This window comes from Vigna umbellata, chromosome 1, assembly GCF_029865625.1.
Source record: "Vigna umbellata cultivar VRB3 chromosome 1, Vumbellata_1.0, whole genome shotgun sequence".
NCBI lineage: Eukaryota > Viridiplantae > Streptophyta > Magnoliopsida > Fabales > Fabaceae > Vigna > Vigna umbellata.
This window is the reverse complement of record NC_142165.1, coordinates 51665809-51677040: the sequence shown is the minus strand read 5'-3', so window position 1 is coordinate 51677040 and position 11232 is coordinate 51665809. Positions and strand designations below refer to the sequence as shown.

Here is an 11232-nt window from a genome sequence, read left to right as displayed (position 1 = left end):
CTTTAAACGTATGTTGAAATGTATCTTATGTGTTTGAATGTGAGAAATGTATGTTTATTCTTGAATTAAATTACATAAGCTTACCCTGTGTTTTCCTGTGTTGTCGGGTTTTGTACGTCCGTCCTTGTCATTACAATGATCATCCGTGTGGATGTGAGCAGAAGGAGACGAGCTGCTGGAAGAGGCGCTGGAAGAAGAAAATTTGGTAGAGGTAGAAGTGAAGACCGAACAATAGGACGTTCGGTCAGTAGTTTAGAATAGTGAGGTGGTCGTACGATCACATCCCCTTTTGATTTTATTTTGATCGTTCGGTATAAGTTTTGTAAACGGTTCGGTTAAACTTTCTGAACCTATTTAGTTAATTTCGTAACTCTTTTATATACGGCCGTTCGGCTATGAGCGTTAGTTCCACTCTAGTGTAAGACTGATCTAAATTATTGGTAAATGTAATTATTCTATTATATAGTTTATACTGTATTTTTGGGATGTTACATCAACTAAATAAAGACATATGAAAAAATTAATATAATTAATTAAAAGAATTAAATTTATTTAATTTTTAATTTAAAAAAATTAAAATATATTAAAGTTTTGAACATAAATTAATTTTAATTTTACGGTCAAAATTCGGATATTAAAAAATATTAGCCCATTTATTGGCAGAACACGCAAATGTACACCGATATCATTTTGTAGATTTATAAAATGAAATTTATGTAGTGATTCTTTATGTAACAATATTAATTAGCAAGTTGAAGAATGTAATGCTGATAGCTTTTATTTTTCCAGTAAAATGGATGTTTTGTATTTCTTTAATAACTTTACAAAGTCTCATAAGATATTTTTGTTTAACTAAGTGCAGTAACTCAGTAAATTAATATTGGAATCACAATACCATGGTATTTGTTAATGTAACCTGAGAAAGAAGACAATTAGTAACTTTTAAAATTAATAACGGCAATTAAATATTATTAATTGATAAAATTCTGTAATTTATCGTCTCGTTGCTCTTACACACATGCTTTTAATGCTTTTAAGTATAAGTTTATATGGAATATTCTTTTAAGTATAAGTTTATATGGAAGCTAAAAGAGGATATGATCATGGACAAGCAGCATAGGAGAGAGAAAAAGAGTTAAAACGAAAAAGATTAGATTAGACAAATTTATCAAATGAGCGTAATTGAAAATTTTTAACTAGATTTGGACGAAATTAATTTTTTTTTGAAAGATTGGACAACTTGATATATTGCAGTCAAATCATAAAAAAAACAATTAAACCAAATCTTAATTTGTGTTAGCTCTCACATTTTCTTGTTTCAATTTTTCAATTTTATATTTTAAAAAAGTTATATATATATATATATATATATATATATATATATATATATATATATATATATATATATTAAAAGTACTATGTAAGTATATTTAACTTTTAGTTTATTAGTGTATATTTGTATTTTTTAACCAATATAATAAAATTTAATTTTTTAAATTAATTTTTATTTTAAAAAAAATGGATTGGGGGACAAAGTGAAACGGGTCAAGGTGGTGGGTTGAAAAGTTGAATCTCAATCCATCAAATTTAAATAGACTACTATGTAGGACTGTTTTGTCACTCCCAAATACAAAATAACATTTAGAGAGTTTCTCCTTATACCACTACACTCTTCTTCCTGCACCTTTCCATTTCTCATTTATCCTTGCATTTACCCCCTTGTCAGATACGAAAATCCATAGACGAATATCAACAAGAGTTAACCTTTTAAGTTTTATTATTTTATAATGTTATTTACAAATTACGTAATTAATTACAAATAAAATAAAATTACATAATTAAATACAAATAAAAATAATTTTATAATGTTATTTAAATAAAATAAAATAACGTAATTAATTATAAATAAAAATTTACTAATCGTTAACGTTAACTATAATTAAATTAATAATATCTAATTCAGTAAATATAAATAATTTGAATATATAAAATATTTATGTAATTAATTAAAACTTAAAAAATTCATTTCAAAACTAAAAATAGAAAAAATTATAAAAGAGAAGGAAGAAGAAGGGAGAAAACAAAAATGGAAAAGAGAGGGGAAAAGGGAGAGAGATGTAGGGGTGGGAGTGTAGAGTGGCGCAGTTAATAAAAGAGGGTAGAATTAGGATTTAAAAGAAAATTAAAAAATCTAATTGGTAAAAGTAAAAAATTTTAACCAAAGAATATTTTTAGAAATAAAAGAATTTAGATAGATGGAATGAGAAGGTGTGGTGATGCAAGAGAGAATCTCTCTAACATCTAATCCTTGTAAATACAAAAACTATCACAAAATTATTCTTGTTTACACGGCCATGTTTTCAATTTAGAATACTTAGATTATTTTATATATTTGTTTTGTATAAAACTAAACAAATTGTTTTCTTTCCTTTTGTTTTTTATCCAACAATGCAAAAGAAAATATATTATTTATATATATTTCTTTTTACCTTTTATTCTCATAAAAAAAATTAATGTTTTGTTTAGACGTAAAAAACAACAATAGAAGATAAATAATAGTGAAAAAAAAAGTAACTTTTTCAGGAGTTTAGATTATAAAACAATAGAGACAGAGGCGAAAACGAAACTAGATTTTTTTTCTTATGCTTATATAGTGGAGATAAAAAAAATATGATTTTTTAAAGATATACTTGTCTTAAAATAAATAAATAAATATGTATATATATATATATATATATATTGTAAGAAAATAAAAAATATATAATTTTAATGGAAGTGAACCTATAATTTTAATTTTTTTATAAATAAATATGTTATTTTAAGTGAAATTTAAAAAAAAATTAAAGTTTAATTAATATTTATTTTTTTTCAATTAAATCTTATTATGTGTTAAATTGATTCCGTTTATTTTTTTTACTTTAGATTTGTACAACTTTAAGAGAGCCGTTAAGTTGACTATATATAACGGACATGTGTTAATATATTAATTATTTTTTTTACATTTTTTTATGGATTTTTTTTTTATCTTTTTTCTTGCTCTCTTCTCTCCCTTCTTCTCTAAATACTCCAAACCCTCTAATCCCTCTCTATGGTCACTCTCAAGGTAATAAACGAATTTTTCTCCAACAGTGTATGCTATCCACACCACCGCCACTTCTACATTAAAAAATCTTAACACCATGACCATTGTTATCCAAACTCATTTTTGCTCCTTCCATGTTAGCGGATCAAGAACCTTCACTTCCATTAAATCCACATTCAACGGTCTCAAATCCTCTTATTCCAGTCATGCCCATGCCAACTTCACAATCGTTTTTCTCAAAACCATGAACTTTTGAATAAAGAGTGGAAAAAAATGTTGAATTATTGGTTAAGTGGGTAAGGACCGAATCCTATCAATGAAAGAAATGAATTTGAGTTCCTCTAGGGATGTTAAGTTTTTTTTTTTTAATACCATGGCTGTTGGAGAAAAAGCTTATGGCAATGGCCTTGAGAGAGACCTTACAGGGATTGGAGGATTTGGAGAAGAAAAGGAGAAAAAATAAAACAAGACTAAAATAAAATTCAAAAAATAAAAAATAAGTATAAAACAATAATATATTAACACATGTCCTTTATCAACTTAGCATTCTCTCAACATCCTTTATACAAATATAAGGGGAAAGGAAAAAATTCAATCAATTTAACACAGAGACTTTATTGAACCAAAAACAAATATCAGGACAAAAATGAATCAAGATCCAAAATACAGGACCAAAATAGTAATCAAACATTTATTTTAATTTATATTACATTTAAACAATATGAATTTTATTTCTTACTTTTTTATAGTATCTTTTTGTTTTATTTTTAGTTTCTTCTATAGTAATACCATGCATAAATATTTGTTGGTTGAGATTTCGCTTCTCATAAGATCTCTTATGACTATGTCTTTTGAGATGTTGGTTTTTATTACAATTTGTGTCTTTTTCCATTCTTGAAGGAGGTTTAACCAACACTTGTTTTGATGGTAATTATCTTCCTTTTTTTAGTATAATGACTTCATCATTGTTCCTTTAGATGAATTTTCAAACACAACGTATTAATATAAGCTCCTCTATTTTGTTCTTTAAAGTTAAAAAATTCTTCTATCACATGACCACATTTGTGATGATACTCGTATTGTCGACATGTATCTTTATATTCAATGTTATCGAGAACACTTTAAGAATTAATTTAGCACTGAGATTCATTTCAAGGATACATGTTTTAAATTTGTTGGTGTACAATGAGGGTCGACCGACCAGGACATCACCCTACAATCAAACACGCTCGGCTTAAGTCATGGTGTGCACGACATCATTACTGAACGGTCACACGAACACACCGGTGTCATGTCGGACCGGACGTCTTCAGCAAACAGGTACACGCTAAGACAATTGGATCAAAGACATGACCATATGTAGGACGTCCGACTTACCACACAAAGATTAAGGTAATTAGTCATTAGAGATATTGGGCTGAGATTGGACTGTTATTAAGATTTCGCTAATCTCAAACCCATGTCGAAAACTATAAATACAGGGTCAAAGATAAGAGGTAGGTGTTCACATTTACTGTGCATTTATTACTGTTACATTGATATACCACATGGACAATCGACTAACTTAAGCATCGGAGAACCTTTGACAGGTATACCTCCGGACGGTGGAGTGAAGACGAAGACGGATGACGTAGACCGAACAACTTTATTGGAGAGATTGTGTAGACGTTGGGAGTTGCTTGACCTCACACCTGAAACAGTTGGTATTAAGGGGATTACATGTGGACCTTACGATAAGAGACTCTCAAACTTTTAGTGTGACTTGTTTTTTATGATTGCATTTTTTCTTATACACTTTCTTCTTAACTAGTTTTGTTTTAGCTTGGACTTTTATTGTGGAAGACTTTAAATTCCTCCAATTGCCTGAATTTGGTGTTTGTAGTCTTAACTTGTCCAAATTGAATGTTGTCTTTATTGTATAAGTTGTCGAAAAATCGTTTAGACTTAAAATTCATGACCATATGGTACAAAGCCACCTTTGGGTTGAGGTTCCTTTATGTTTAAGGTTAATTTGTCAAATCGTTCCATGAACGCCCACAACAATTCTTCCTTTTATAGTCAATGTTTACTAACAAAATAAAAGTTAGATGATAAGGTCAACTTGTGACAAACTTTGTGTCAAAATATTCTATGAAATATGTGAGTAATTATATAAACCAACTCAAAGTGACACCTTTGAGCAATGTGACTCGACATAAGACAACATCATCTATTAAGTAAAGATTGATTTATATATTATCACATTCTCATTGAGCTTAGTATTTTCATCAAATTGGTCTATTGTGATTATCGTAATCCTGTCCATAACACTTCTTCAAATTGGTGGAAGTATGTTTCATAATCCTGTCTATTAAAATTGTCAATGAGATCCTCTTATTATCAACAAAGTTTAGGTAAAGAATGACAAAAGAATGAACACTAATAGATATCTGTAGGTAAATTATGTTCTAGATGTTAGATGACTATCTTGAATGGACATCCATGAATACTGGATACAAGTATTTTAATTATCTACTTGTTGATTGAGTGGATATGGATATTACGATATCCAACTCGTGAATATCCATTACTAAATTTTATTTGAGTATTTATTTACTGTATAAAAAATTTTCACAAGTATTTTTCATGAATACCTAGAGAGTACAACACTGAGTAATAAAATACACTTTTTAAGAAAATGTAGGAAACAAGTAGACATCATCCTTACTACTCAAACTTTTTTTTAAGTAGTGGTAAAAGTTTGGTAAAAGACTCATTCCTTTGAATGTTTTCAACCTTCATTACGTTTTTTAAAAAATCTTAAATTGAGTTTAGATTTTAGAGTAGTACTACTAGCATATACATATATTATTAATTATAGATGTAGCTTGTGTATTTTCTATGTCTTATTATGTAACATATATCGTGAAAAAAAAGACAATTACCATTTAGGGCATTGTGTTATCATGTTCCTGATAAGAGTGCTTCAGAGTTAGTTATGTTTTGTGTGGGAGATGATGTATTTATCAAATAATGATATTCTTAGCAGTAGTCAACCATGTTATTTATAATTCTATAACATCAGCCATATAATTCTTTATAACTCCATTATCATATATTATATTATAGCTTAGTTTTCACAATAATGTTGTTACTGTTATGTATCTCAATAATCTCTACATGATGGTTAATTAAGTCAGTATAGCAAGTTGGATCATGTAGTGACATTGGTTGTAATAGTTCAAAGGTTTAGAGGCCTAAATTAAACTTAAGAATGAAACATTTTAATTTAGTAATTAAACAATTTATGTTAGAATGTATCATAATTTTATTTAAAATTTATTTTTTGAGCTTTTTGTGATGCAAAATTATCTATTAAATTATCGTAATTAATTTCATTTAACATTTCTTTTTCAGATAATAAGGTCATGTTTAATATTTGTTAAGAGGTTGTGAATCTTAAATAAGGTTTAATTATCTTTAGTTTTCAAAATCACCTTTCGACTGAAACAACCACCACTAAAATGGTTAACATTATTCTATAAGATATATATATGCATTTGGAAGAAAATATATCTGTTTCATTTAATTAACAATGTCAATTGGTTTATCATTTTCAAATCCTATCTTTTGAAAAATATATATCATTTTCTATTAATAAATCTCTCAAATTTGTATCAATATTCTTTCATTGGTGGAATCATCATCTAGTCTTTCAATTTCCTCCTTATTATCATGAGTTTGAGAATAAAAATTATCCTAATTATTGACTACTTTTTTTCTATTATTGTTTTAACATATATTGATACTGTTATTATCTTGTTCATTCAAAGAGCATTCACATGTATTTCTAATTCATTTTTCTTATCTATTTTTAAAAATGTATTCATAACTCTTTTTGTGATGTAATTAAAACCTCAAATATTCTCTTTTCTAGAGTTTTAAATAACCTGATTTATATGTTCTAGTTCACATATCTATATATTTTTATATGAAATAAAAGGTTATAATCATAAAACACTAAGATAAATGTATAAAAAAAAGAGAGTTAAAACAATAAAATCTAGTTTTGTTTGGCAAGTTTTAGACTCATAGTATCTTAAAGTCTCATTCTCTTTCTCTTCTTTAGTAAATGCTTAAATTTAATTTCCAAATTTCAACTTTTTCATAAACATGTACAATTTATGTTTAGATTAATCAGTTATAAAACATTAGAAAAAAAATTACAAAAGAAAGTTATTTTGAAGATGAATCACACAATATATTAGGATTTGGGATAGAAGTTTAATGATACATATAAAACTTATTTATACAATTAAAAATTATCACAATATTATATTTAAGATTACTATATTATCATTTTTTTAATAAAAAAATAATTATAATTTGATAAAAAAACATGTAATAAGGCTGACTTAAGATCCGTACATTAAGTGAACAATAATATAAGTTTTAATTTTGGACTTCTAGCCTTTTAACTAATATGAAGCATTGTCGTACTCAAAATGAAAAAAATGTCAACTAACTCCTTCTGTTACTGGAAATAGAGACAATGAGACACATGTACAAGACATAAAAAGATGAAAATAAATTAATGAGTTTGAGTAATGTGTGAAACTGAAGTACTGAATCAACGTTCAAGGAAAAAAGAAGTCAAGAAGTATAATAAGTAAATGAAAAGTCACAGGAAAAAAAATATAAAAATCAAAATCGATCAGTAAAATAATAATAAAGATAACTAATCAATCTATTCTTTCTAAAGTTATGATTTATTAAAAAATGTTGTTAATTCATTAAATATTATTTTTACTAAAAAAGAAATTAACATTCACTCTTAATATTTTAATTAAATTTTATTCTTAAACATGATTTTATAATTAGTTTAATAAAAATGTATTAGTATTAATTTTTTTAGAGATTTATTAGGAAGTCTACATAAGAGACTTTACTTCCTTACTTGAGCCGTGTTTATTTTTATTTTTTTCATAATGCTTAGTATGAAGAAGATGGGAAATGCTTTCCCTTTTCTCTAACTTTCTCCATATATCTAAGTGTTTTCTAATCTCAATGCATCCATCTTCTACACGTTTTTTTCCTTCTCAAGTCTACCAACTTTCTCGTGTTTAACCAACATCATTGTCTCTTGCACTTTGGATGGATCTTCTCCTTTTGTCATATTTCTTGTTCATACCATATGCTTTGAAAATATAATTTTAGTTCATAATAGGCGTCAAATGCTCCCTATTTCAAGGTCCAAACACCGTGATTTTTGCATCCAACACTTAATTGAAATATTTTGCTCTAATTCTTATCAGAAGGTTTGATTGCCTATGTAAAGATAAAGTTAATTGAAACTTTAATATAGTAATAATTTTTAATTAATAAATTATACCTATCTTAACTTTATTATATTTATAATCTCTTGATTAACTTCTATCAAGTATCTAGATTGCCTTATCCTATTATTAACGTGATATTATCTACTAAATATTATTATTATCGAAATAATTCTTGTTATGGCCGTATAACAAATTTGAGCCAAGATAACATGAATGAAGAAAGTTATTTTGCCGGAATCCCCGTACTACTTTTTATTTTGTTTCATTTTATGTTCGTTCAAATAACGTGAATTTTCTCTTATTTTTCTTCCGTAACTGTAACATAATGTTCTGAATGATCAGTTTCTTCTAAATACAAAAAAGCATAAAAGGAGACAGGTAATTTGAATATGTGATTTTACTCATGGCACACACATTCGCAACTCCATACGATACGACATTCACACTGATTTTCGATACTGACTACTGAGAACATCAAAGCAGTAAGCTATTTTCCTCACTTTAAAGCCTTTTCAGACACCTTCTGACATTTAGCTTTAAATTAAATAATATATTTCTCTTTAATCATGGTCTATTAATTATCATAAAAAAACGTCTTAATATGTTGGATGATTGATGTTGTTTCCATCCGCAAAATTTAAACATGTTACCTGGTCTAGTGTACCTAAATCCAGGGTCTTTCTTTGAGACTACAGAAATGTTGATAAACAGTGTCTAGAGTTTGAAAGTTCAATGGGTATTTACTTGGTTCTAGACACACCTGAAATGATAAATAGACGAAATGTTCCCTGTCGCTAAAGGACAACAACATATGAGACCAAGTCCTGCTTACATTCCTATTGTGCGCTACAGATTGTAGCCAGATTTAGCCCACTTACAGTTATGCACCATTTCGGCATGGTTGGTAGTCTTTAACTTCACATGGACTTATCCTCAAAAATTCTCCTTTTTTTTCTCAATAAAAACAGCAAAATTCTTTTCAGAACCAAACTATCTTGAATTACCAATAGAGAAGAACCACAAAACCAAACAGTACATGACCCAAGCCAACCCCACATACATTAATCACCCGTTCCATGTAATTAGTCTCCCTCTCTCCTATACCATATCATTATGCCCGGATAATAATTACCCTACTACTTCTCTCAACTTGCAATATTCCTAAACAAATGTTGAGAAAGTTAACGAAAATGGAACCGATATCTCAGCATCGTATTATACAAAGTAATTAAACCCCACCTCATCTAACTAATCACAATACATCAGACGGTAGAAAAGCAAAAGAAGACATGTCATTGCATCGTGTATATACATTGATGAAAAGGACCAACTTACTCAACTGTGGAGAACTTGCACCAGAGGATCTCCTTTTGATCTCCACAGGAAACAAAACGCTGTGCAGAGAGACTATGATGAGAGAAGAGGATCCGAGGTTCCTCTCAGCGCAATTAACCAATTCTCAACCCTGACACATAAAACTAACAGGCTCAAGTGTAGTAACGTTCTTGCAGCTGACATGATCGCTCCGATCCCAAACTCCTCTCATCTCAACTATCTTCTTTTTATTTTTTTTTTTATTTTTTTTCTTTTCAATGTAAGTAGTAAATCCAACCCACTTTCACCCCAAAATAAAAGTTGCAAAAACTTAGCCTAATGAACCAGAACATGCCCTTAATTAAACGAGGGAGAGAGATTTCATATATAGCTTGAAAACGATGCTTCATCTTTCTAGATCAGAGAAGTGACCGAAGGACCAAAGTTTGGTTGATCACTCCAAGCACTCAAACTGGTTGCAGTGTTCCAATAAAGCGAATTAGGATCAGACAAGCCCACATGCTCCATCTGGTTTTGACAAGCACCGCCACCACCATTGTTATTGTTACCATTACTCCACTCCAACTCCAACCTGTTCGGTCCTTCGGCTTTCACTTCTTTTGAGCTAATATTATTACTCCCTTCCATTTGCAACCCTTGTAGCGGTGCCAAACCCTGGAAACCGTTGCCAACATGATCACCCTTCAACCCAGCGCCGCCGATAAACTTCTGTTGCAGGAGAGTGGAACTCAGCAAGGAAGCCATAACAGGAGTGGTGGGTGCACAAGTCGAGGAGGAAGAAGAACCAAAGATGGAATTATAAGCAGAAAGAAAGTTGTCAGTGTTCGAAGTAGTAGTGGTAGTAGTAGCACTAAAGCCGTTATCACTGGGTTGGTTTGAGATAACGTTAACCCCGGATGAAAAACCTAACCCAAGGGCACTCAGCTGAGACTGAAGATTAAACCTTGGGAAAGGAACATCCATGACATCACAAGCGTTACTACTGGGTAGGCCATAAAACAAAGGGTTTACATTGATATGGTTTGCGGTTGAAGTAGAAGGGATGTGGGGCAGTGAAGGAGGATTTGAATTGGAGATAGGAGTGGAGGAAGAAGGAGGAGAGTTAGAAGAAGCGTCACCGTTTGGACGTTTGATACGCTTGTTTTTCCTGCAGCCACCACCAACGGGAACGTTTCTGAGAGTTCCACCTCTGGTCCAGTATCGCTTGCAGGCTTTGCAGAAGTGCCTGGGCTGTGACAAACTGTAGTTGTTGTAGTAGCAGAACTTGGTGTTGGAAGAGTCGCAGCGAGGGCACTTGAGGGCTTGTTGCTGCTGGTGAAGAAGATCTTGGGTTGGTTTTTCCATGACTCTTCCCATAGAGGCCTTGCGATCATCTATCTGAGATGCAAGAGAAGAGAAGATAACAGATAGATAGATAGATAGAAAGAGAAAGAAAGATGAAAGAGAAAGTGTTTTAAGTTGGAATTCTAGGGTAAAATAACAACACAGTGGAGATAT

General features: G+C 29.8%; 1 protein-coding gene across 1 annotated transcript; it reads right to left on the bottom strand.

Moving 5' to 3' along the window:
• Window positions 1-9373: 9373 nt before the first annotated feature.
• LOC124826825 (dof zinc finger protein DOF1.4-like) lies at window positions 9374-11232 on the bottom strand. The gene has a single exon (XM_047299764.2). It carries the CDS (start codon window positions 11089-11091, stop codon window positions 10129-10131), a length of 963 nt encoding a protein of 320 aa, XP_047155720.2. The 5' UTR covers window positions 11092-11232; the 3' UTR covers window positions 9374-10128.

What these genes read in the sequence shown, in the direction of transcription:
- LOC124826825 (XM_047299764.2), bottom strand. Translation starts at nt 11,091, where the DNA reads ATGGGAAGAGTCATGGAAAAACCAACCCAAGATCTTCTTCACCAGCAG.